This window comes from Calypte anna, chromosome 1, assembly GCF_003957555.1.
Source record: "Calypte anna isolate BGI_N300 chromosome 1, bCalAnn1_v1.p, whole genome shotgun sequence".
In the NCBI taxonomy this organism is placed as follows: Eukaryota; Metazoa; Chordata; class Aves; order Apodiformes; family Trochilidae; genus Calypte; species Calypte anna.
In genome coordinates this window covers 121,834,579-121,862,399 of record NC_044244.1, presented here as the reverse complement: position 1 = coordinate 121,862,399, position 27,821 = coordinate 121,834,579, and the positions used below count along the sequence as shown (strand labels likewise).

At 41.5% G+C, this 27,821-nt stretch overlaps 1 protein-coding gene across 3 annotated transcripts in view; it reads right to left on the bottom strand.

Moving 5' to 3' along the window:
- Positions 1-2,254: 2,254 nt before the first annotated feature.
- PHKA2 (phosphorylase kinase regulatory subunit alpha 2) overlaps positions 2,255-27,821 on the bottom strand; it is a 47,007-nt gene continuing 21,440 nt past the window's right edge. For 2 of the 3 annotated variants that reach the window (XM_030468958.1, XM_030468957.1), the window contains 16 exons: positions 25,654-25,798; positions 24,833-24,911; positions 23,853-24,016; positions 23,040-23,213; positions 21,868-21,956; positions 20,718-20,851; positions 19,151-19,307; positions 17,640-17,719; positions 17,308-17,386; positions 17,050-17,179; positions 14,837-14,938; positions 14,073-14,191; positions 9,425-9,592; positions 7,775-7,828; positions 5,723-5,923; positions 2,255-4,802 (listed from right to left, as the gene is read on the bottom strand). In XM_030468958.1, the coding sequence (XP_030324818.1) occupies positions 4,629-4,802; positions 5,723-5,923; positions 7,775-7,828; positions 9,425-9,592; positions 14,073-14,191; positions 14,837-14,938; positions 17,050-17,179; positions 17,308-17,386; positions 17,640-17,719; positions 19,151-19,307; positions 20,718-20,851; positions 21,868-21,956; positions 23,040-23,213; positions 23,853-24,016; positions 24,833-24,911; positions 25,654-25,798 (2,049 nt within the window). In that variant the 3' untranslated portion in view covers positions 2,255-4,628. Of the gene's footprint in view, positions 4,803-5,722; positions 5,924-7,774; positions 7,829-9,424; positions 9,593-14,072; positions 14,192-14,330; positions 14,456-14,836; positions 14,939-17,049; positions 17,180-17,307; positions 17,387-17,639; positions 17,720-19,150; positions 19,308-20,717; positions 20,852-21,867; positions 21,957-23,039; positions 23,214-23,852; positions 24,017-24,832; positions 24,912-25,653; positions 25,799-27,821 lie in introns of those variants that run through there. The other variant, XM_030468959.1, reaches the window with a different exon arrangement.

Below are 27,821 nucleotides of genomic sequence, written 5' to 3'. Positions count from 1 at the left end.
GCGAGCTCAAGGTACTGTGGTCCTGCATAATTCTTAATTTCTACAATTAAATAAAAAATCCTTTCCCTGAAGTATTTTCATAACTTGACAGATTTATGAATAAACATGCACAGAGTTACTTCTGTTGCCTGGGGATGAGGACTCTTTAATAGAGCAAACAAAATTTACAGTAAAATTTTGATGGCATTGGTAATAGTGTATCTGATTTTAGCATGCATTTATTCTGATTTATGGATCGGTCCCACCTGATTCCAGTGGAGTAACAAAAACCTAAGAAGGACAAACACCACGATGTGTGGTGAGATCTTGTTTCCCACCATCAGCTTCCTTGCTGTGGGTGAGAAGCAAGAAGGCAAAGCAGGGACAGCTGCTCTGGAGTCCTCCTTTGGCACCCACCCCTTGCCCCAGAGGAGAGGACACAGCTATGGAGCACAGCAACACGTGGGAGCTCAGAAATGTGACTGACAGCCTCCAGCTTCCATGTCCCCCCCCCCAGCAACGTGTTCCTGAAGCTACCCCAGCACAGAGCTGAAGGATGCTACCCTTGAGGGATCACTTTCTGAGAGATGGATGGTAAGGATGGGGCACAGTGCTTCACTCAGCAGGCAGCAAGAGGAGACTTTCTGGGTGTGGTACTGAAGTGTGAGAGGAGCTGAGTCACAGAGCCAAAAAAGAAAAGAGGCTGCCCTGGCAGCTGCTGGCAGCACACAGGAGCCCCTTACCCCTAACAGAAGAAGGGGGGGTGGCGGGGGGGAGTAACTGTGAAGCATCTACTCGCCAGCAATAAAAAGTACTCCAGACTAAAACTGGGAGAGCTCCTGGCTCTTACTTACTTAAATCCCACCTGTTCAAGTGAAGGTCTTCCCTAATCCCCACCCCCAATCTTTTTTCTATTTTAATCCCACAGTTCTGCACAGTGGCTATTTCATATTACAGCTGTGAGGGGTCCTTTGAGAGGAGGCTGAAGCAGTCAGCAGCTGAGTGCCCAAACTCTTGTCCTGCAGGTACAGCAGCGGCACCTCTCTTTCTCCCACTTTCTGGGTAACTGTTCCTACCTCTGGGCCACACCAAAACATGCCCAGTGTTGGACACAAACTGACCCAGGCTCCCACTTCACTCATGCCCCTGGGGATGGTACCATCTCTCACAGTGCTCAGTGCCTGCAAGGGTGCACCCCAGGTGTCTGTGCCACGCTATGGAAAGCGACCCTTCTTGGGGTCTTTAGGAACATTTTTAGGACTGCCAGGGGACTGCAGGAACGGGAACAAGCAGAGCTCTTTCCCTTAGGATGGACAGAAGCCAGAGACAAACTCTGTATCCCAACCATTTACATATTTACTGTCTTCACATTTACCTGGTAGGAGCAGCAGCCGAGGGGCAGTAATGCCACTTTCGATAGTTTGCAAACCCGTGTCCTTCAGACAGCATCAGGGAGAAGGAAACAGCCATGAGGCAGCGAGCAGGGAGGATGCTGGCCTGGAGGAGCTGGGCTGGGGCCAGCATGCAGCACCTACTCTGAGCTGGACTCAGCCAATTATTCTGGCCTGTGCCTCTACCAGCCCTGTTTCTGTTTGCAGGCTGCCTCTCTACCCCCAGAGCTGTGTATCTCAGGTGTGTCTATTTTAACTCCTTAATGCCCTTCTTCCTGAGGCACGGGATCTTTCTGTACCTTTGCCTGCCTTCCATAAATGAGTTCCCAGGGAGCAGGCTGTGCCTGTACTCTGCTGGCTCCCCTGGGAAGCCAGGCAGCCAGGGTGAGCCTCTGCCAATTAGCTCAGCCCTGCAACAACCCCAAAGCTGACAGGTATTATAGCTGGGAGCACATTCTCACCACCACCAGCTCTGCTTTGCAACAGCTTTACACGTACAGAAGGTGGATCCTTAGCTAAGCAGAGGGCCTATATAAAACATTATTAGCTTAATTGGGTTTGCACTAAAATGTAACTCTCCAATTGGAACCCTTCTTTGGTCTGAACAGGCTGCAGCAGGTTGCAGCTGTGCCTGACCTGGAGCTAACACAAGATTCCCCTCCATTGGTGCTGTGTTTTACCTTAAACTCTTCAGATTACCACAAAAATACTTTCCTAGTGCCTGCATTCCAAGTGATAACTGATCACAATAATCATAAATATACCATAAATATACCATACCATTTATATTCATACCATGTCTGGTATGAATATAAATATGAATACCATGTGTTTCACACTAATGATACTCCAATGATGCACCCATTAAAGAGTTAAGAGGTTTCCAGGTATGTCTTGCCATAGGCTCCATTGTTTTAGATTTCACTGCAGGTGCTTGTTTGTAAAGCAACTACATCACCCTTCCTGCTTCTGAAAACAAGATCACACCACAGGTTTTTTTTAAAAAAATATGACTGAGGGAAAGTCATCTTGCATTTCTCAGAATCTAGGATTCAGCAAGAGAAGCAAAATAGCTGCTACTACTGCCTTTCTGTAAAATACTGAATAGAACAAAATAACATCACACAAGCTCTCTCTGCTTACGCTCTGCACTGCCACATTTGTCTGCTTAAACTAGACAAAGGACTTTACTTGCATTTGCTGGGAAACAAGCTAAGTGTTCTCTCACAGTACATGTGAAAAGGGGAAAGACAAACCCCTATACAACCATATGGCACCATACCAATAAAATTACTTCTACATCCAAGTGCTAATGTATCTGCACCACATCTCTCCACTAGCCTCTCCACAGGCCCACAGTTTCCATGGTGGCTAACAGAGTATATACCTGTCCTGGATCATCCAGGGATTCCTCCTAGGCCCTTGGGCTGCCAAACTCCCATGGTCTATGCAAAAACATTAAGTTGCCTCTGAAGGCCTCCCACAGCTTCACTGTCTTAAGCCAGCAACAGGAAATTGTGACTGCAGCAGCAAATCCAAGAGGGACAGCACGTGGAAGGGCACTCCCACAAGGAGTTTACCATCAGCAGGACCATGGGTGCTGGGACCTGGCAGATGAGACAGGGGTTTACTTCTTACCTTTCAGCAAGGTATTTCAGATATCTTTAAAAAACTAGAACCAAAGACCTCATTCTCAAAAGCACCAGGTGCTACCTGGTGCTTTTTTTGTAAGGAAAAAAAAATGTATATTCTGTAAAAAGGGCAGTCTTAGTTTGAAAGAGCAGAAGGGGGGGGTCTCAAAGAAACACACTGATCAGGCCTATCAGCACAGAAAATACTTTTTGCAGCTCATAAATGCTGTTTTTCCCTTCTACCTGGCAAGGCAAAACTTCTCTGATCCTCTCTGCTCAGAGGGCAGCAGTGCCAGCACAGCCAGTGCTGCTGAGAGTGCCCACAGCCACGGGAGAGGCTAAAGCTGCAGTGGCTTCCTAAGCTGTCACCTAGATGCACTGTGGATGGTGGCAAAACCACCACTGCCAACAGAAGGAAAACTGCAGCTGGCACCTTGGGTAAAGCAGGGTTTTTCCTTCCTGAAGTACCTACCTCTGGCTTTCAGTTTATGTGGCCACAGAGACATTTCCCTGCAGGACACACCTATTCTCGTTGCAGCAACTCAGAACAGCCACAGAAATTGGTTTCTAGTGGGCAGATTCAAGGTGCAGGCACTAATCTGGGAGCTGACTGAAGGGAGGCTTCCAGGCAGCCCATCCCTAACAACATGCCACAAGTGCAACTTTAAAAAGGAAAAATTAAAAAAAAAAAAGGAAAGAGGGGGGGGAAGGAAGGAGGGAACATGGATGTTCCATATCTTGTGTTGTGTTAGAAGGGTGGCAATTAATGCCATTCAATGCTATAAGACTGATAGCAAGGGAAAGGATTGGGAGGTTTGGAAAGGGTGCTGGAGTGGAAGGGGTTTATCTTGCTCCATTCAGAAGAAAGGATTACAGGCATAAAACTGTCACCTTGGAGAAGCTGGTCTTGAGATTTTGCCTCCAAAGCCGGGGGGGGGGGGGGGGGGGGGGCGGGGCTGCAGGGAAGGAAGCTGTTTTGTTCAGATTAAAGAGAGATGCAGCTTCCTGAGAGAGCCCATCATCTGAAATTAGCAGGTATTTCAAGACATTTGTCTCTACTGGTGTTAGCCCTGAACTGACTAGGTGCAAACGAGTTGGGAACCAGGATAAATGTGTATTAGAAATATCACCTGGTTATTTGAAGTAATTCCTTTTTCCTCTAATTTACATTTCCCGGGACATTTCACGCTATGCATTAGTGATTCACAACAATGTACATTTACACACAGCATGAGAAAAATTAATGAATTCCATTACTTCCCTTATTTGGGAGACTTTATCCCTGAGACAGAGCTCCCTCGTTTTATTATGCCTTTTGATCTCTGCAGAGTGATCCGTCTTCCCCTTGGCAGAACTGTGTAATTCTTGCTAATTTATTATGAATTACATTTATGCACTACGGGCAGCGTAAGCCTCATGATTTGTTATTTCTCACACACTCCCCTAAAACCAGGTCAAACCCCACCTACCTGTCCCCCTCAGGTAGGTGTGCACCTAACATGACAACTGGTGCAGCAGGCTGAGGTAGCACACAGTACACACACATGCAGCAGCCAAACAAGAGGGTTGGTGACAGGGAAATGGGGAGAGAGAGCTTCTGAGCCTTCCCTCCCACACCAGGCATCGCCTACTGCATCGCACAGCCTGTGCTAGGCAGGAAATCGTGCAGATAAATAATCACAGCTTTTGTCAGGTACGTCATGGTGCCATAGGCCCCACTGGGAGCACTGTCATAGAAAAAGTGGCAAATTCCCGTGGCCGCGTCTTTCTCCAAGATGCTACCTGTAGCCCCAAAGGATTTCTGAAACGACACAAGCAAAGAAGTACAGACAGTGAGGCGTACGTGCTTTTTTACTGGGAGAAGAACCTGCCACATTATGGATGTGCAGTTGTGCCAAATACTCAAAGCAATTATCCTTTCCCTCATGAAAACCTTAATCAGGATTATTATCGGACCCACGTGACTTAGCTGGATCAGTCTAAGCAAATAAGGGACATATAGCAGCACAGACTTCTATCCTTTTGGGGGGGAGCAAGCTATATTTTATTTCATTTTATTTTATTCCATTTTACTTTAATTCATTTTATTTAATTTTCTTTTACTTCATTTTATTTTATTTTACTTTACTTTATTTTATTTTATTTTACTTTATTTCATTTTATTTTATTTTATTTTACTTTATTTCATTTTATTTTATTTCTTTTAATTTTAATTTATTTCATTTAATTTCATTTCATTTTTTATTTTATTTTTTATTATTTATTTCTTTTAATTTTATTTTAATTTATTTCATTTAATTTCATTAATTTTTTTATTTTATTTTATTTTTATTATTTATTTCTTTTAATTTTATTTTAATTTATTTCATTTAATGTCATTAATTTTTTTATTTTATTTTATTTTTTAATTATTATTTATTATTACTTATTTTATTTCACAATTTGAGTGTTTTACTCAAATACTGGTAATTCTAATGCCTCGGTAAAGCAGAACTTCATTGTATGCACTTCAGGGCTTGTTTAGCCACTTCAGTTTTATTCCCTTTAATTTTATTCTCACACAAGTCTTAAATTAGTTTTCCAAATATATTTCTAAGTGATCTGGTCTTTCTTTGTAGGGGAAAGAACCAGGATAAGATCAGACTCATCACACACATTAAAAAGGGAGCAGGGGATGATTTTCAAACGCAGAGGCTTCCCACCGCTGCCCTCTGAACTCACCAGCTCCTGCAGGAACAGGTCGTTGGCCACGTGCAAGATTCGATCCACGTGGATGATGCCCCCAATGCTGTTCACCTCGATGTCAGAGAGGAAAGTGAGGACAAGAATAGCTTCCACCAGGAGCTGCCTGTACTCAGGCTGGGGGACGTGGTTCAGCACCGACTCCACGTGCACAGCGAACTTGATTTCGCACGGGGTCATCTGGTGAGTTGGAAGGAGGGGAAACAGAAAGGGAAATATGCCAAATCCAAAGGACTAGTTCCCCAAACCTACACACACTGAAACATATGCTCATGGGGGCAGCCTGACTAAAGCATTAAAAAAAAAAAAAAAAAAAAAGTTTGTGTGGCTTTAGCACTTACATAAACTTTTTGTGTCACCAGGCCCTGATCCTGCAAACAGTTATGCAACTTCCAGAAGGCTGCTCCAGCCCTGCAACCCATCACACACACCTCTGAGTTACACACAGGGCTGCTGATGCTTAGCTGGCAAATTAACTCTTTGCTCCTCATGCTGTGGTCTCACGTGCTCTGCCTTGTAAGGATCATAGAATCCTATGAGCACAGACCCTACGAGGAGAGGCTGAGGGAGCTGGGGGTGTTCAGCCTGAAGAAGAGGAGGCGCAGGGGAAACCTCATCACTCTCTACAACTCCCTGAAAGGAGGCTGGAGCCAGGGGGGGGTTGGCCTCTTTTCCCAGGCAACTCTCAGCAAGACAAGAGGGCACGGTCTCAAGTTGTGCCGGGGGAGGCTTAGGTTGGATATTAGAAAGAATTTCTTTACAGAGAGAGTGATCAGGCATTGGAATGGGCTGCCCAGGGAAGTAGTGGATTCTCTGTCCCTGGAGATATTTAAAAAGAGACTGGATGTGGCACTCAGTGCCATGGTCTAGCAACCGCAACGGTGGTTCAAGGGTTGGACTCGATGATCTCTGAGGTCCCTTCCAACCCAGCCAATTCTATGATTCTATGATAGAATTGGCTGGGTGGGAAGGGACCTCAGAGATCATCAAGTCCAACCCTTAGATCATCAAGTCCAACCTCTTTCTGGCAAGAGCTGCAAAGCCAAAATTACTGTTGGGTTTTAAAAATAACCACCTGGTTGGAGTGAACACTTTTGCACACAGAGATACAGCTCTACTGTTTGTAGAGCAGCCTAATTTGCACCGTCAGAGCTGTATGGATGTTCAGTGAAAGGCTGCTGCCTTAGGAGGTTTGTGCTTATTTTGTTTGATTCCTCTAAAGGGCAAAATTAGATACTGTCTGATAGGCTAAAAATATAAGCCTATTTATCCACACAATAGGAATAAATAAAGCTCTCTATTCTTCAAAAAAAAAAGTTTAAATCTGGCACAAAATTCTAGCTCTTTCCTTCAGCTGCTACCACCATTCTTCAAAATAAAGGGAAACCAGAGACAAATCTGAGTGAACCAGACAGGCTAACAGTCTCAGGCACACAAGCACCTCTCTTGGCTGATGGATTACTGTTCACTAGAGTTTGTTTTCTATATGTAAATTTAAAACTTGCCGGAGTGCCTAAAGACAGAGTTGCAATCCAAATAAGCAGAAAAAATGTAAGGCATGTTTATGGATTTAAAGAGTCAAAGCTTTGGTTAGAAAAAATCTTCCTTATTCGGTGTTTACTTGAGACTGTGATGCCAAAATACACTGGCTGCTGTTGCAGCAGATTAAAAGAAAAAGTGGCAAGCAACAGATCTGCTCCATTCCAACAAAACTACACTTCCCCCTCACCCTGCCTCAAGGATTGCCATCAGTCACCCTCTGGTGACTGCTCCCTGGGCACAAAGGGTCAGTGAAGGTGTGTGGAAGGCAGGCTCAGCAGAGAGGAAAATCTGTCACAAACCTGCTACCAGACCTGCCTGGCAGGAATGGACTTCACAGCCCCAGGAAAACTGGTGGAGATTCTGGGGCAAGGTCTAGATCTTCTAACCTTCTTAAAACCAAGTATCTGCAACAGCAGACCTGCTGCATTTTACACTGTCAAACAAAACATTCAGTAACAGGGCTAGAAAATTGCTAGCTTTTTACTGTACCTCTTTGGTGGTTGAAGAAGGAAGGACATATCCATCAATGGACAGACCGTGGCACTGAAAAAATAATTTGACAATTAACAGAAATTAACACTTCCTGCAAATAAATCTGAGGGTTCCCTGTTCGAAGCCAGTATGTAACAACTTTCAGATAAGAAAAAAAAGAAACAAAACAAAACACACAGACAAAGAAACCCAAACCAAAATGAAACAAAAAGCCCCAAACCGACAACCAAATGGCCCCAACCAAAAAGAACAACAGCTGTTAAAATACTGTTTCACCTTTGCTGAAGAAGTTATTACATAACCTGGCAAACATGAGAAATAGCCTAACCAAACATGTAGTGTGCTCTTTCCCAGTCCAGCTGCTGAAGGGGAGTAAAATACTTAAGAACACACAAAGCAGGAAAAGAAATCAGTGAGAACATTCTGTGGGAAAGGATGTAGAGATCAAAGATATTGCAAAAGCATACTAACAGACCATGGAACGGAGAACATTTATTTTTCATTTTTGCTAAAACAACATATAGTTAAATGAACAAATCCAGAGCACCACAGCTCAAGGATGTCAATATGGTCCTTGGACAAGGGCCACCAACAGTGGGGGAGAAGTGGGATTAGAAATACCAAATGGTATACAAGAAAAGTCTGACAAGACGTAAATGGTGAGAAGGCAGGCTAAGGAGTGACACATCTGGGTATCTGAGATACAAAAACAGACCAAGAAGAAGAGAGATTTTTTATCAGCAGTCTGAAGAGAGTTTAAGAATTAAATAATGATGACCACTTAAATAAACGCAATTTATAACCAGAAAAACATTCAAATACTCCCAGCTATTACATTAGGCCAGGACACAAGTGATGGTCATTCTGAAAGATCCCATTAGCAAGTAGCCACGAGGTCATATACAGCTTGTCTTGGCTGACAGCTTCAGCATAAGTGATTTTAGGAGAAACAAAATCTACTCAAGCTGGTGATAACATTTTCCCAAGTGTGTAGGCACAAACAGCTCAGTGCTGCAAGGTGCTGAATTCTGGGTTTCATCCAGCAAGGCAGAACAGGTGCATAATCATTTTGAAATGAGTAAAAATTAATAATTCCCCTCTTCTCCTTGGAGAGCTGCTTCAATACATTTTCATGCTCCAAATCTCCAAGGTGCTGGCAAGGACTTGCTTTCCAGTTAAAAACAAACAAACAAACAAAAAAACCCAAAGAAAACAAACAAAAAAACCCCGTTCAGAAGGCCACACAGCTCAGAAGAGACAGTAAGAGATACCAAGACATTTTTTGGGGCGAGGCAGAACTGTTTCCTACTTCACTGCCCTCCGCCTTCCTGAACAGGACAGCAGGGGCTGCACCGCAGCGCGCCTCAGTGGCACTGACCGCAAATTGCACCGGGCCATGGGCAACGCAAAGCACCTCAGCCGAAATTCAGTGCCAGAAGCAGTTTCAGAGCAAAACACCCTTTCAAACGAACATGAGAACTTACATTAATGGAGCCTTTTTATATTCAAGAGACACCCTCTTGCTAAGCATTCTCGTTTCCACCAATCTTCCAGCTGAAGACCAACATTAACTCCTGGCAACACTGCCCCTGGACCATCTCCCCAAGTTACTGTACAGCTTCCTGCCTTCCATAGCTGTCACCTTACCTTCTGGAGAATTTTCCACACTTTCTCATAAAAGCCAACAGGGACTCTGTTGATAGCACCATCCAGCCTCCTCCTGCGCAGCCACTGCCCTTTGCGGTCCCCCCAGCTTGTCTCTCCCCTGGAGCCACTGGGAGAAGTACTGGTGGGAGATGATGGAGTGCTGCTCCTCTGTAAGATACAATAAAGCCTTGCTTAGCTGCTTTCTACAGCCCCAAATGCTACTCCTGGTGAATACATCATTCTGTTGCAATGCTGCCTCAGAGCTAGAATAAAAAATACAGGCCATGATTTCATACAGGATGATGAAGGAGCATTGGACCCTTTTTCTCCCCTTCACAGTAAGCCTGAGGCTTCTCCAGTACTTCCATCATTTCTTGACAAAACAGGCAAGCAGTTCAATGAGGCATAACCCAGCCAGCTTTGCTGTTAGGTTCAATACAAGGCATGAATATTTTAACAAGCATGAGCTGGCAACCAGGGAAGTGTCACTGGTGTGCAAGATTTTGGGATTTACAGGTAGGTTTGACTCAATCATAGTTTGGGCTGAGTGTCCTAAGAGTCCATGTGTTCAGCAAGAAAAGTGCTCTCTGCAGATAAGCTCCATTAAAATAAGTAGAATAAAAATTAAATTAATGGGGTCATACAATCAACATACCTGCCTCTAAGTATCACTCTTGTTTCCTTTATTGTCACTATTGCTCTGTTACATTACTCCACCAGACCTGGAGTCTAAATCAGTCAGCAAATCATCACCAATGTGGTGGCACTACCAAAAAATTCTTATTCCCATATCCACACATGCATCCTGCCTTCTCTTTTCACTCCCAGAGACTGACAGGAGACAGTCTGTGCTCTTCTGATTCCTCAGTCTTTTTTGTGCGCACTTATTGCTTTCAGCCCAGGAAGGCCTTCACTTACAGCCCCATCTCAAACCTCATCATCTCTGGGTCAGAAATCTCCTGAATGAAGTACTGGGGAAGGGGAAAAATAAGACCAAAACTGCATGATTACAAAAGTTAGGTTCACTGATTCTACACAGCCAGTCTCTGCAAAAAGACCAGCAAATGACAACAATCCACTTCCACTGCTACTGGTGTCAGTGAGGCAGAGGTGGTGCTCCCTTGATGGCATGATGCATGGTATTCCTTTCCACTGCACACTGAGACAGACACAAATTCCTCCACCCTGCTGAGCAGAGCCAGGAAATGCACGAGGTCAGCAGCAGCGGGGGTGCCAAAGTAGAGAAATCCATCTATATCCAATAATTAATCCATCTGCTGAGTGGCTCAGAGAAGGAAAGGCCTCACTGAACAGTTCTGTTTGAACAAGCACACAGTTGAATCCTGCCTTTCTGCACCAGTGTGGGGGCAGAGAGAGGCAGCAGTAACCTGGGAGCTGTCAGCCCAGGCCATGGGGCTGGTGCTGCTCTGCAGTTGTCTCTCTAGGACACCTGTGCCACCAACATCAAGTCTACAGGTGCAGAGAACCACAAATCATAAAAGACAGTTTAAAGTGCAAACCTTCCATTTCTTCATGACAGATTTGGAGCCCCAGTTTAACTTGCTGAGGTTTCTCTTAGTAAAGTATTTAAACAATTATCTTCCTTCTTTACAGTGGAAGCTTAAGAAGAGCTACAGTTCTCTGCCTTGCAAGATGATCACTTCCTGAGGAGCTACCCATGCCCTTAAACCCCCCCTCTCAGCAACATGAAACTTTTCTGTGTTCATTATTGTCCACAGACTGCCAGCATTTATCAGTGCTGTTCTTTTTAAATACTGATGACACTTGTAACATAATTCACCATCTAGTAACTAAATCTGCTATAGTGTTTCATCTGCTACAGCTGCTTAAGCTTCAGAAGAACTAAGCAGATCTAAATGCAAGAATCAACTTCTACTAAAAATTTACTAGTGAGAATTGGTTCCCAATGCAGATAAGCAAAACAAAAAAGTAGGGTTTGAAAACAAGTTTTTCCACTAAAGAAGCCACATTAGGTGTCTAGAGCCCTTGCACACACACACATGGGGTAAGAGTTGCAGACAGAGTTTAATCATGGAAGCAAACATGCTGCTGGAGATGGAGTGGCTGTCATGAAAGAACTACAAAACAAAAGCAGACAGCAACAGGTCAGACAGCCATGGCAGAACAGGATGCAAACAAGGTTAAGCAATGCATCTATGCAGAGACGAGATTTAAGAGGAAGAGTTAGCTCAGGTACTTAGGGGAAAAGTGTGGCAGTCCCTGGACTCTTCCAGTACTGTATTCCAGTTGACTTCAGTGTAGCTGCTGTCAATTCTGAGGATCACCATAAGGCAGACTCCTCCTGCTTTGTTGTGGTGGAGCCACAAGCTGCCCATGACATCCACTGGGATGGATGCATGGCCAGCACAAATTGCCACAGCTTAAGACACATGCAAAAGTCTCCCTGTGACTCAAGGCCAGGAAAAAAACCCAAGCTCCCCACTCCATTCCACATTCAATGCAATGGCAGCAGCTTTTCTCTTTGCACAAGGAAGGTTATCTTGCTACAAAAAGTCTATGAGCTGCCAGCAGGGTGGGAAGCATGAAACAAAAAGCTGCAAGGTCAAATTTTTGCTGAAATGTAGGTTCAGCTCTGCAGACTTGCAGCACTCTCCTGTAACTGTCCACCTCAAGGTGTGCCTCCTAATTATGTATTAATGGTTCAGACCCTGGCAAGGGCCTGATGTGCAGGAACAATGGCAGCAAAAGAGAGAGCTGCTGTTGCTCAACACTTGCAGTCTGGTGTAAAGAGATGTTAGTACAAGTACTTGAAATGTTCCTTGTAACACAAAGTTGGTTCTTCTTCCCCAACCCCGCCTAAATGACATTAAATTAGTATTTAGCAAATTATGTGGAAAATGCAGTACATGTATCAGGAAGCATAAGTGGAAAGGTGGGGGTAACAAAAATAAAACCAGCCAAAAGCCTCTTCAACTAAATGCAGGTTTGCAAAAGCAACGCAGGAAACACCTTTCCAACCTCAGCGAACCTTCGAGTGTTTCAGCTCAGGGACACCTCTGCATTTAGAACTATATCCTGCTGCCACCTAGTGCCTTGTCTCTCCTCCTTCCTGGAAAGGAACTCAGACCCCATGCTAAGGCTGTGATCTCTCCTTCAGACTGAACTCCCAAAGTTACTTTGGGGATGGTGGAAAGCAGCCAGCAGCACCTTTACAGCCACAGCCTTAACACGAGGCTCAGCCACAACCATGCTGGGGTTGTGGGTAGGCTCCAATGTGGCAACCATGTCTTGTGAGATAGACATGGCATGTGACACAGGTCCCTGTGCTGCCCTGTCTCCTGTTGTCCCACCAAGGGTCATCAACTGATCTTTCCTGTCACCATCAAATGGTCCATGTCAAGACCATGCAGAAATGCCACTCCCTTCTGAGGGCTTTCAAACACAGGCTCATCGAGCAAAATCTGTTTCATACAATGGCAAACATCACACACTTCCTGAAAAACTTACAAAAATGGCCTCAGATGAAATGAATTAGGCTTGTCAAGCTCTTGGAAGACAGTTTTTTCAAAATATGTTTCTAATATAGAATCACAGCATGGTTTGGGCTGATGGGGGTTTACGTTGACCATCTAGTTCAACCTCCTTGACATGGGCAGAGATACCTTCCACTAGATCAGGTTGCTCAAAGCCCCATCCAACCTGACTTTGAACACTTCCAATGATAGGTACCTGCTACCATTCTCATGCTGCTACCTGCTACCATGGCTAACCATTCTCATCTAAAAAAATTTCCTCTTCATGTGCAATCCAAACCTACCTTCTTTCACTTTAAATCCACTGCCCCTTGTCCTGTCATAACAGACCTTGGAAAAAGTCTCTTTCCACCTTTCTTTCCCCTTTGTATCCTGAAAGACCACAACAACGTCTCCCTAGAGCCTTCTTCAGGCTGAACAACCCAGACTGCACAACATGAAGCTATTAATTTTTATAAATGTATTTTTCTTCATCACTACCTTCCTACTTGAATAGAGCAAAATAAACTTGCTAATAGAAATAGTAAAAAAGAGGAATCAAAACCACACATAACAAAGCCATCAGCCACATTCATTCACAGTATTTTGGAGGTATCTTCTCCATATGCTTGGCTGCTATGTACTTTAACATCCTGAACTTAAATATATACATATATATATATTATATCAGTAGTTATCCTCCATTCCTGAAGAAACAAATCAGGAAGAAAATAAACCAATATTTCTTTTCCAAGTGTATCTTTTGTACAAGGCATTTGGACCACATCAGCAACTTGTACAAGGTACAAAAATGAACACTGCTTACACAGAAGATTCTGCTTGTACATCTGACTTTCCTTAGCTGATGATGATTAAAGAGCCAATGCCACGAATGCAGTAGAGTTTGTTCAAGTTCTACATTCGGCATGAGAAACAAGAACAAAAAGGGAAGTAAGTTTTTGGTGGAAACATCATTTTGCTGCTTTCTATTCAGTGATCAGCTTTAAATGAATTATCCTTTGGAAACTTCTGCCATTTACCAAGAATTTCTTTGATATTAAAGATGGTCCCTTACAAATAGCACACAGAAATCTTACATAATACAGTACCAGAAGAGCTATATTTCCTGATGAGCATTGATGGAAAACCCTCACCTGCTTTATCTCACTCTTCAATTTAGTAATACCACTTCTTTCTGTTTTGGTTGCTCCAGAATGACCCATTTCATGAATAGAAATTGCAGGGCTCGATGAAGAGGAATCTACAGGCCGCACTAAAAGAAACAAATGGACGTTTTTAAAATTCTAAGCAGTAGAAAAACAGATGGGATTTTATCTAGAAGTTAAAGTAGTTAAATCCATTCAAAAGTGTACCATGCTCTTGGTGGCAGCATCTTTTCAAATCACATCAACAGTTCAAAGCTGACAGCATCAAGTCAGGGGCCTAGATCCATACTTCAATATTAGGAAGTGATTTTCCATAATTCTGAGCAATCGTAGCTTCAAAAGGCATCAGAGTTGCAATGTGTCTGTGAGGGCTAAAGAACAAAGCTGGCAGACAGCTGAACTCAGTAATACCTGGGCATCACAGACATGCTCCTTGAGGGCAGGTTAGAAATGCCTTTTTGTCTTTAGACATGCCTCATGCCATGTCTTCATTCTGGTCACATAAAATTCTGTCATTACAGAAGTCTGCCTTCATATCACTGAAAACATGATATGACCTTATTTCAGCGCAGGACAGCTTCCATCATAGCTGTTTTGTTTACTCCACAGCAGCTATACACAGGTATTGGCCACCCATGAACCATACATCATCTATATCTCTATTTTACATGGCAAGAGAGCAGATTCCAACTTACAAGACAATCTAACTTTGTATTTATACTTTTCAACAAGTACTCAAATGGACAACTTACAGCTTCTTTCCACACCAAACTCTTTTCCACTGAGAATATGGTGTAGGAGATTTTTCATATCAAAGGGACTCAGATTCATCAAACTCTCTGAAGCTTCTTCACCTAGTTAAGACAAAACAAAACAAACAAACAAAAAAAAGACAATCATCACTATAGCTTGCTTTATAGGTTGTTTTCTTAAGAAAACTGCTGACTGAAAGAAGCTCAGTCATATTTCCATTGTGGCTAGTGATTTTTAAAAAAATATTAATATGCAAAATCACATTTCAAAGAAAATTAATTTTAAGACTAAACAACAAACACTGCATGGAAATCTCACTAAAGCTGACAATGAAAAAGCAGTTGTTGCTTTGTAGAGCAAGATTGCCTGGAAAGGCATTACAGACATTTTCCTGACAGCTGATGACATGCAGATCTGAATTACAGAGCCAGAGTTATCCCATAAAGAAACAGATGCATGTAGAGGGCTTTAGTTTTATTGCATTAAAGGATCATACTTGTTAAATGAGAGATAAGATATATATATATTTGTATATATATATGATACATAGCACATACATACACATGAGCACATATATGTAGCAGACAAATCCCCCATAGAAAAACATGGAAAAGGCAGCCAGGAAGCTGAGGGCAGAGTAGACAGCAGGTGGCATTTGAGGCTAAGGAATAACAAAAGGGATGCCAGGAAAGAGAGGACACAGAGCTACTAGAGAGTGTCCAGAGGAGGGCCTCATGAAGTTGGTGAAAGGTTTAGAGGGAAAGCCTTATGAGGAGCAGCAAAAGGTACTTGGTCTGCTCAGCCTGGAGAAGAGGAGACTCAGGGGAGACCCCATCCCAGGTTACTGCTTCCTCACTAGGGAAGGAAGAGGAGCAAGTGCTGAACTCTTCTCTCAGTGGACTGTCAACAGGACCTGAAGGAATGGTAGGGAGATGTGATGGGGGAAGTTCAGATTAGATATAAGGAAAAAGTTTTACACTCAGAGGGTGGTCAAACAGTGGAACAAGCTCCCCAGGGAAGCAGTTATGGCACCAAGACTGCCTGAGTTCAAGAAGCATTTGGATGATGCTCTCAGGCACATGGTGTGATTCTTGGGGTGCCCTACACAGAGACAGGAGTTGGCAGATTCTATGATTCACTGTCAGTAAAGCAGCTTCTGCTACACAGCTAAACTTTTGGGAGAAACAGATGCAAAATCTTGTAAGAAACAGAATTATCCCAGAAAATTACTTGGCTCCCTTTGTCCACTTTTCCTGAGGCACGAAACTGCCACTCCCTAGGGGCAGTCACTCAAGTTAATCACAGAGCAGCAGTGTCCAAGGTGGACTCCATCTACCAGGGTCTCCCACTTTACTCTGGGACAGAGAAATGCGCTTTGACAATGTTACCCCCTTTAGGGGGTGCTATGGCACTAGAAAGAGTAACGAGTTAAACCACAAAAATATGGCCCAGATCATGCTCCTAAGCACCACCATTGGATGATATACTCAACACATTTACTTGATTACTTTTCATGACTGCTCTTTTTCAGAATTCCAACCCCTTTAAATTCTTCAGTGATTTTTCAGACTGCTCTTCAGTCATGATTCCTCTCTGGTTTTACTTTTTTCTTCCAAAGTAAGTTTTAAAATATTTTTGCCTCATACTGCTTGTTTGTTACTTAATTCTCATTTTATTGTATGTATTTTACTTATATGCAACATATTGGGAGTCCTGTAAGAACTCTTTATTGACCCCATGGCAAAATAACATACCACTATAGCTGAAATTTAAACAGTAAATATTTTCCAACTGAGCATATTCCAGAGGAGAAGGTTTGCACATAAAAGGAAGAAGAACAGAAGTTAATTTGAATAAAAACTACCAGAACTATAAATTTAGGCTCAAATATTCAGAAGACACCTAAAGTCCTAGCTCTCATGAACATAAGTGGCACTGGGTCCCTAAATATACACACATTTGATGGCCTGGGTTTGAAGCTCTCACTGAAATTTGGGGGACTTCAGTATTTAATACTCACTTAGGTTTGAGTGACTAAAGGATGGGGGTGGAATCTTTCATTAAGTCAAAAAGAGAAGTTATTTTTAAAGTTTGCAACTGTGCATGACTCATGAAGTTAATAATAGGATTTAATGCATATAAGTGAAAAATCAACCAGTGGAGTTTAGCAGAAATAACATCATAAGTACCCTTATGATAAAACTGCCCTTACCTGAGCATTTTAGACTCCGAGCCAGCTCAGTGGCCATCACCTGAATGATCAGACCAATGCGGAGCCTGAGCATCTCCACAAAGAGACTGGGCTGGGACCGCACATACATCGCCAAGTACATTATTATTTCCTGTAGGGATAAATCCATAAGGGCACCCATTCAGAGTGGGTCATCTTGGTTCCACCAGTCACAGAGGAAAACAAACTGGAGTCACACGAGGCACAGCTGTTAGAACCCTTTTTACACCTGCTCCATACCTGTGTCAGGACTGCAATGCTTATGTCTTGGCCACTTGCTTCATAAATAAGATCTGTGAGCTCCTCTGGAGGCAGGGGGCTGTAAGAAGGCAAACCACAGTCAGTAGTGGACTCAGTGCCTGCTATTAACCTCTTGAACAAGCACCACAACTAAGTCACCCAGCAACAACTCTGCATCACCACCAAAGGTGCCCACGATTCTGCCAGGGTGGCTACAATTCCATCTGAGCATCAGGAGTAAGTTTTAAAACAAGATGATAGATGCAGAACAGTGGCAGCAGGAAGGTGCAGGGACAGAATGCTTCTGTAACTGGGGCAGAACTTCAACTTACGTGGTAATGATTTTTTCCCGGGGTTCTGGTGGCAGGCCCACTGTAAGTTGCTTGTGGTGTGACAGAAGGTCTGTGCATGCCTATTACAATGTGACAGAAAGAAAGAGACCTTTCTCCGAGTCATGTGAAAGTGATAAACCTTTTAATTACCCAAAATTAAGCATTTCTTTAGTAATTTTTAAGTGCATTTCTATTAATTGCCAGATGTAGATTCAGCAGAATGCTGTTAACTCATTGCCAAAGATCCCTTGAGGTCAACAGGGTTATGAGAGCCTGCCCAGGCTGAAACCCTGCTTCCCTGCTCTGCAAAATCAGCAACATCATGACTACGGACTCCAGTGAGGCTGGCAGATCAGTAAAGGACTTTATTTTTCATCATAAGATAAAGGTTTGTTCATCAGTTAAGAAAAAACCCCAAACATTCTCAATCAATGAAATCCACCTTGGTGTATTAACATATCTTGTAAAAATTTATCTTAAAAATATTTATCTATTAAAACCCCAACAAATACCTAACATGCTGCCTTAAATTCCTGAATTAGCCATATTCTGAAATTGGTGCTTCCTCCAGTGTTTTACCCTTTTATATCAACCTCCTTCAGAAGTGGATGTTCTAGCATCCTGAATCACAGACCTCACAGAGCAATGTTGTTCTGATTTTGAGCAGTCTATTTTTCTCTTTCCTAATGTGGGACAAAACCTATCTTCTCTACCCTCTTCCTCCCCAGCTCAAGTACTGGGGAGTCAGTATCTTCACTGTGAAGTCAGTATCTTCTCAATTTAACATACACAGCTTTTTGTGAGCATGCCTATACTGCTTGTCCATCATGTCTTGAGGTCAGAAAAGGCTGGGCTTAGTGAAGCACCACGCAGGGCAACTATCACAAATTGCTCTCTGCAGATATGACTGTCATTAAAAAAGCTGTGTCATTAAAATACCTTAGGTGTGACAATCAAATCTTTGAAAATGGCCAGGAACTGGAGAAATATGCAGGTGTAAGTAGGAAATTAAAGAAATATTTGAGAGGAACCTTTTTTTAATGTTCAAAATCCAATCTGTACTCTTACAGTGGATCTTTCTTGCTAGTATTAAATAGCCAAAGCTATTTTAATGCCTCTCGTACATTAACAACCATTCACATGGCAGACTCTCTGCCCAATGGGACAGGTATTGGCAGGTCACATTTTAGCACCATGAAACACTGGTCCTCCTAAAGTGTTCACAATAGCAATAGACAATGACAACCGCAGCTTTCAAAGCACATAATTAAGCTTCTCTGATAAACAGATGAAATTAAGGCTTCACAATAATTTACAGTGTGACATTCTCAGTTCATGCCAATATCAGCACAGTTAGCAGGACAGATGAAAGGTAAAGAAGTAGTAAGATTTTAGATCAGAAATCAACCGATGTTTATGTGAAGTAAGAGAAGAAGGTAAGCACAAGCCTCACTAGTTTTATCTCTTGTTTCTAGGCAGGAAACTGAATGGGCATTATTTATATTTCATACCTCAGCCAGGACCTCCACTCTCTTTTTGAGTATACCAGAAATGTATCGGATCAAGCCCCACTCCTGGTTGAGGCCTGCCTCTCTGTAGAGCTCATTGAGAAGGCAATGAACAGTGACCCCACACTGCCCATCCAGCTCTGTGTCCCAGTCAGCACCTCTGCCAGAAAAAGAGAGAGAAGGGAATTTTCATCAGCTAAAACACTAGGCTGCTTAACCTTACCACACATGAGAAGCTGGATTTGGATTATCAGTTGTATGTAGACAAAACCACTTGACAAAACCAGGAACTTCCATGTTAACTTGAGCACTCACTTCGCCATAAGCCTGGGATTTCAGAGCAGTCACACAAGGGATTTCCCACCAAAGTTTAAACTGAGTGTACAAAAAGTTTTCTGGAGGAATGCTCCATGTGGTGCTTTTTCAGAGCACAATTCAGCAGTCTTCAGTACTGCTGAGAACTGCACCTGTATTTTAGATGTTGCAGGGGACTGGGGGGCTCTAAAATATTTATCCCCTGGCTCTTTCTTACTACTAAGCTTCCATGATCCTTATGTCATTACTGAAAAAGCAAAGGAGAATTCTGTTCCTCTCCTAGTTTTAAAACTCACTGCATTATGGCTTCCTGTTGACAAGGTTTCCAGGTGTCACAGAATGACTTTTGAACTCCTGTAGAGGAACAGAATCTTCCAGAAGTCCACCTGCCTACCCAACAGACTCCCAAGTGAAAGAAACCAAGTGTGTTACATGCAGTTAAAACAGCAAAATGACTTCTTCTTTCAGGATTTCCTCTGCTCTTCTAAGAGAAGGTGCTGAACATTCTGCTTGGGAAAAAAATGATCAACAAAGAAGTCCTCACAGAAAAAAAGCTAAAATAGAAAAAATGCAATGTCTGCAGCAGTAAGAAAGAGCATCTGTGATTAAGACATCCTTGACTTTGCACCCAGAACTAATGTCCTTCCAGATTTCAGGAGTATTTTTATGCACAGGTAAGAAAAAGCTCAATAAATGCATTTATCAGATGATTCAATTGGTTTGTATTTGCACTTTTTTCTCATCAAACCTATTAAATACATAGTTGTTTACTAAGTCCAGCAGCTAAGGTTAGACTGTTTCCAAGAATGTCTTGAAGAGCACTGAGTTTTAGCCAGGGATGAAATACAGCATGCAGAGGGATAAGAGGAAAAAAACCCTGACTATTTATTAAAACAGCATTTTGCTTTTAGTTAGAAAAAGAGTAAGTTTTCATACCAAATCTTTGTGAACTTAACAGTGCCACAAACATGGCAAAGTATGTTCATCCATATAAAAGGGACTGTGTATTGCAACTGTTTACTTCGAAGCCAGCATGTATTCACATTCGTGTGCCAATAAACTCTGAAATTTGCACAAGTGTTTTTTTAATATCCAAATTATTTATGTAATCAAGCAAACAGGAAATATTCCTGTTAAAGCATTTTAACTCCTCCCCTAAAACACAACCCTGAAAAGTGAAAAGTTTTTGCATAATAATAATCAGATAGTCTTGAATAATCATAAACGTGCTTAGGTTTATACTCAGGTAACTCACTTTAGTATGTGCAAGATATATAAAATATCTGCTTGATCATGGAGTGTTGGGCATTCCTTCAGCTGTTCAACAAGTTTCCTGCAATCCAAATCACCATGAGCATCTTTAGGCAAGTGCAGAAAATTTTCACAGTCCTGACAAAAAAGACAGATGAAAAAAAATCAAATTAATTTCCCTGAAAAAGTAGCAGACCAAATTCAAACTGTATCCTTCCATTAAAGGATCCAACAGACAACATAACTGCACTTAAAATACAGACACATCATGCAGTTCTTGTCAAACTACTATAGACATAAAAAGCAGACTTGTGAGAAGAAACTCAATACCCATCATGGAACTTTTGTCTCAAGTTTTAATTCAATCAATAAGAAAAACAATTTTGTTAACTCTAATCTGCATATATGTGGTGATTTATGAATGCAGATATTGCCATCATAAATATTCTAAGCTTCTGAAACTAACACGTTACCTAACCAGATGGTGCAATCCTGTGGTGAGTTCTTGGATGAAGAGTTTTGCCTAATAAGCTATTCAGTAATTTATACAGTCCTAAAATACCATTTCCACAAACACAGTCTCACTGTCTGTGAAACTCCTCAGGAGGCTGGATACTACCTCCTAGAACCATTCTCAGAAGCTGATCACATATAGTAGGATAAAATAAATGCCCAGCCCAACAGCATCTTTGTGCCTCGTAGTGGGGATTTGGCTGATGCCTTAAGAGCACCTGTCCACCCACATACAGGATCCTCTCCTGCCCACACATTACTATGGGCAGCATTTATTGGAGAAAATCTCTAAAGGCCATGAACATCCCATCCTTCCCTTTGTGACCAGCCAGAACTAAATATAATGACTTAACTTTAAAAATAAGCACCTTTTTTTTTTCTGTTCAGCAGACAAAATTAAAACTTTTCCACTTGACAATGTCTGTGGAAATTATAGACAGACGTTGGATTACTAATGTCAAAAAACCTTCACCCAGACAAAATTAAATTTCAAAACAAGGGAGTAGCTATGCAGTGCCTCAGGCAGCATGGCTTGTCTGTGAAGGAAAAGGAGAACTAGCACAGGGTTTTGCTGGGAAACACAGCAGAGGCCACAGTATTGGGTCCTAAAAACAAACAGCATAAAAATTCCCATAGCTTACCTTTGTTTCAAAGAAATGAGGATTATCAACAAGATTCAGAGACTTCCGGTGAGTGTTGAGAACTTTAGTGGGAAGAGTCATAGATGCAGCTGGAAAGCAAAGTCACCAGGAAACAAACAAAAAAAGCAGCCCATTTCAATAACATGAAAACTGAAAACACCTACATGAAGCAAGTATGTAAGGTAAAAAAACCCACAAATACCTCAGAGTCAAAATACAAGGGTAACACTTCTGTGAAGCTTGGAGACATGATCTGAACCTTGAAAGCTCCCTCCAAGAACTTGAGATCAGCATGTCAAAAGGCTCAGGTGCTACAGGCTCAACTAATACCTCCCATGCTTCAGCAATCTCATAGCTTAAAGAACAAACCCTGCTAAGTGTTTTAAACATTTTAACAGGAAGTATGTGGAGAACATGGTCTAACTGGCAAGATACCATAATTAAAGTGATGGCATTAAATGCAGGCTATGTTCTTGTTAACTACGTATGTTGAACTTAACAGAGGATCAGATGATGTGGAATATGCAAGATGGGGGAAAGACTAAAAACAAAGCTTGAAAGTTATTAATATACATTTAAATTAAGGGAAGCCTTCCCTTAACCAGGGCACTGAATACTACACACTTACACATAAAACAGTGCATATGTTGGAATCTATTTACAAATTCAGCTACAGCATTATTTTGGTGTAAATCCTCCAACCGGTCTATTAGAGATATACCATAATTAGGATCGCTCCTTCTCTACTCCACTTGTTCTAACATGACATATGTACATGTGCATATTTATGGTTTTTGGCGTTGAAACATTTCATTTCACCACATTATTAAAGTATGAAAGCCCATTTTACCTGCCTTTGTTTATGAAAAGGCCCAAAAAATAAATTCACTGATTCAAGTTCTAAAATTCTACCCAACTGAGAAGTTCCACCTGTTTCCAAAACATTAACTTGGATTAAATATTACATTTCATAACAAGCTATCTATATCTTGACATGGGATGGAGTGGGAACACTACAGAAACAACTCTGGACTCATTCTTATTTCTTGATAAGAACTACATACTTATGTCAGCAGTTCTTTGTAAACTGTAGACTTCTGAAATACTTGAACTTACCCCTTTTAGAACTCAAAATAGGTTTTCTATTATTATCTCTTAATAAGTAGAAATACCTGGAACCTCCAAGCCCTTTGTCTTGGCCATTATTGACAATATCTCTTTTGTAGAATGGCTTGCACTGAACACAGGTGATTGATTTGCAGTCTTTGAAGTTGGAGGCAGGTATGATTTCAGTGCTGTACTCTGCAGGATTTCATTTATATACTGATCCAGCTCATCCTGGCTTTCTAGTGTGGCATACAGAACAGAAAAGCTTTATTAAAGTTAAAACTGTAATTTATGAGGTTGTCTTTTTTTAATTAAGAACACCACTTTATTCTTGCTCTTATGGAAGAGCATAAAAAATGTACGAAAAATGCACAAAAAGAAAGAAAAAAAAGAAAGAGCACAAAAAATGTTTGTCATTTTAAGATGACAAAATTAGAAAGAAAAATAAATTTTAAATCAGTTTTTGACACTTTGGAAACAGATTAAGAAGTTGTTTTTCCCTTTGACAGGAAACAAAAGGTGTTTTATCTTGTTGGTAGTCCATGGATCAGCTCTTCCACAAAAAATCTTGTCTATGACTTCTCATAGTCTCTTCCTGCCTCTAGCCTCTTCCACACAACCCCATGCCCCTATCTGCTGACTCTTCAGACTCAGCTTTACTGCAGTAGTTACATGTAAGCACCATACTACTACCATGGGAAGAATATGCACAAATTCCTTCTCCAAATGAAGTTGCATATGTATTGTTCTCAGACTGATGCACTAGCAACTGCAATGCTTTTCAACTGTGCACAAAATAGATTCTGCATTGTAGGTAAACCCAGGCTGTGTTGGTAGACCTTGAGAGGAAAAAAAACATTGAAGTGTAAAAGCACTACCTTTTTCACAGAAGTCTGCTGAATAGCCTCCACATTCACTGTCAGGACTATCACGGCCTTCATCTGGGTCATCAAACAGTTTTACATCACAGTCTGGATCCAGGAAGCTCAAATGGGTATGAAAAGAGGTGGTAAGAAACTCTGACAGCTTGCCTATCTTCACCCTGCAAACAGGAAAGCATGCAGAAGAGCATTAACATCCACCATTTTGATACTGATAAATGCTTACTGAAGTTTCAACAGCTCCTCCGACATTTATGGGACCTACTGTCAAATCCACCTTGGGTAACTAAAAAAGCAGCAGTTAACTAATAAAATAAATGCAAAACAATAGTTGCAGATTCAGCTGCTCTAGCTCTCAATTGAAGTTAACTGTTCAATGGTTATAGTAGCACTTAAGAGACCTAACTCAAAGCCTAATTATGCAGGGTGCTGTTAATATGGAGAGAGACTCTGAACAAAGACCTAAACTCCCATGAAAAACTGGGGCTAAGAAATTCCCCATACCAAAAGCAGTATCTTTTCACTGAACTGCAATGCTGCTAAAAAACAAAACACATTTGACAGTCAGAGGAAGATAATGACAGAGAGCAAGCAGAAAGAGGTACTGTGGCATCATTTTAAACTGCTTCTATATGTAGATAAATAAAACACTAAGATTACAAGTACAACACATAATTCATGTTTAAAACATGTGCAATAAATGTGAAAGATAATTACTTCTTAAAAAGATAAGCAGAGACATGACTTTGTGTATTCCAAAAGGTCCAACATTTGTTTTTGCTAATGCACTGCATCTGATGTCCAACTACTATCCAATTGACACTTAAAAACTAAAGCTGAGACTTCTCTCTTTGCAGATCTTCCTTCTCTCTTTGCTGCAAGATCTGTGTACTATCATTGGTTCAAAACTGAGGCTTGTACAGGATTTAATTTAAAAACAAAACTCGGAGAGAACATTTTGAGGATTCTGCAATTACCTTGCACCTCCAAAATAGCCATCCTCTAATTTTCTTATAGTGGCAAGAACTGCTGGATGAATGTCAGTACCATCATCAACTAAAAAAGAGTAATGGAAAAGTTGAAGCTTACCAACACATTCTTAAATTACCATGTTCAAACAAAGGGTATTACTGGGTGTTCTCTACAAATTAAATCAGACAAATTAAAAACAGAACCCACAACTACTATGGAGAAAAGCTCATTCAAAAAACTCTACACAAACAAGAAAACAAAACACAAGCCAAATCCAAAGGTATTTCTATCAAATTTCTGTGGACAGAAATAGTATGGAGTTGATAGGGAGATGAAAGGACATAAAGGGAGAGTAAAATCAAAATGAAATTTTACAACGTGATTCAAACTCAGCTTTTGTACTGCTTTTAGCTGGGACAGAGTTTTGGGCTATGTTTTGGATTTGTGCTGGGAACAGTGTTGATAATATGGGGATGTTTTGGTTACTGCTGAGCAGTGCTCACAGAGAGTCAAGATCTCTTTACTGCTTCTCACCCCACCCCACCAGTGATCAGGCTGGGAGTGTACAAGAGTCAGGAGAGGACACAGCTGCAACAGGTGACCCCAACTGATACCATATGATGTCAAGTTCAGCATATAAAGCTTGTGGAAGAAGAAAGAAGGGGAGGAGAGGGCTAAACCATGACAATTTGCAAGATAAACTGTACTTTCGCTGTTAAAACTCAGATGCTGCAACAGTCTTGCCACCTGTCTCCTCACAAACTGACTTCCATCCTGCTCCTCTGCACTAACCTACTCTGCTTGAAACAGAGAAAATTAAGCTTACCAAGCATTGTGTGGGTAATGGGAAATGTCAGGGTTGGTCTCCCTGTCATCCTCCAACAAGAAGTGAGGTAAGCCAGCTCTGTCTTGAGCATCTCCACAATCATCTGATTGTCTAGAGCCAGGTAGAAGTGATGCTGGTCAGTAAACTAGAGAACAGAGAAACATGGCATATGAGTAGCTGTCAGTGTTCTCCTTATTTTTTTCCATTTTCTTCCTTAAATTGTTCACAAAAACCATATGAGCTCTTCTTGGCCACTAGAGAGGCTGTATGAATTAGCCTAATGTAGCAGGATGCTCTGCCTCAGAGGGCCTACCTCAGTTCCCCTTTATGATTCAATTGCTCTTTGTCTCTCAGATTCACACTCTGTCTCAGCTTCACTGCCCTTACCCTGGAGTTGGGAGAGTTTCCACAGGAAGCAAAAGACTCTGAACTGGTAACAATCTTGGAAATGCTAACAGCAGGGCAAATTGGTATTTGTGGTGCCATCTGCTCTCCTGTGTTGGAAAACACAGAGCTCAGAGTGGCTCCAGCCAAGCCCAACTAAGACCAAACAAGAATGAACAGATAAATAAAAGAATTTGTATAATGACAGAAAAGGCTTCCTGAGCTTTTCCTTTGTTTCCCTTTTGTTCTCCAACAAAAGATGTTGGAGGTATGGCAAAGTAGTTAAATGACAGCTGCCAATCACTTTATTCTGTAAAAGGCAAGTCACATCTTTTCATTGGTGAGAATCCTGTACACTTTCCCTAGAAGGTGTGCTGGACCTTCTCCCTCCAGTGGGGATGCCTACTTGAGTGGTTGCTCCTGACAAGGAGGAAAAGGGATACCCAGCCGTAGTCATTGAAGAGTGAGAAGTATCAGATCCCTGTATATGAATTCTTAACATTAAGGCTTTAGAATCCTTACAAAACTGCAGTCATTGTTTTATCATATTGCCCATAGGTATTACTCTAATTATTGTTCTAGAACGAGCATAAGACCTACTGATAAGAAGTCTGTGAGCATTCAAACAACTAGCCTTGTGTAACAGTTATCCAGATATTTCATTACTTGCATATTTTATTGTTAAGATCATCTTATTTGTTATTCCAACACCCTGTTCTACTGCCCTAACATCCTAACACTAGTATAATCCAATTTATACCTTTTTAGTCTAGCTTTTATGATCCCTTGTTGTTTACAATAAATTCTGTATATACATATACATCTCATCTGCTAGCTTGTCCCATTTGGGACACCTAACAAGGTCTGCAACAGAGAAAAAGAAATCCATACTTGTGCAGAGTTCAGTTTTTTTTTTACCCTTGCAGGCTGACCATGAAAAAAGCAAGCCATACTACTACAAAAAGTAGATAATCAAACCCATGAAGTAGAATTTTCTAATAAGTTACAGTCTATAATCTGGAAGACAGAAGTACTCTACACATGGGAGAAAAAAAAAACCTAACAATATCAACAAAACCAAGAAATAGGCTTAAGTGTGAATTAGTAACTGTATGTCTCTTGGGGAAAATAGTCACACAGAATACAGAAAAGTTGGCAGAAAAAAGGTACATTAAATGTACAATGGAAAAGTGCTGTTTCCACTACAGAGGAAAGCCAAGAACCACAGTAAGAGACTATTATGGCTACTTCAGGAGCTGGAAACCAAAAATGCTGAGCAAACAAGGGAAAGAAAGTCAAAGCAGACACAACAAAAGTTAAGGAAACACATAAGCCTTGGGGAGGGGTGGAAGAAGGAGGCTGGGATATAAAATAAACATCAATTAGTAAAACACATAATGGTCAAGGAGAAAACATTCTGTAAATGCACCAGGCGTAATAGGAAAATACAGAAACTGCAGATCTGTTAAGAAAGAAAGAAAGTGGGTAGGAATAAAGTATACAGACAAGCTGAAGCATCCAGTGATGCTTTTACTGACAGAACTAGTGAATTATGACCTGTAAGACTGTTTTTAACAAAGTTGAAGGAGTCCAGCCTGAGTATGAGAAGAAAAGATTCAAGAGCACTTAAATTCAAGCTGGCAAACTCCAGAGAAATTACATCACAGAACTTAAGAAAGCAGCCAAACAGTCCCTGAGCCACTCTCAATTAGTTTCCACAACTCAGGAAGAACAAAGACAAGCAAACACACTGATGGTCTATAAAAAGGAAGAGTCAGGATAAC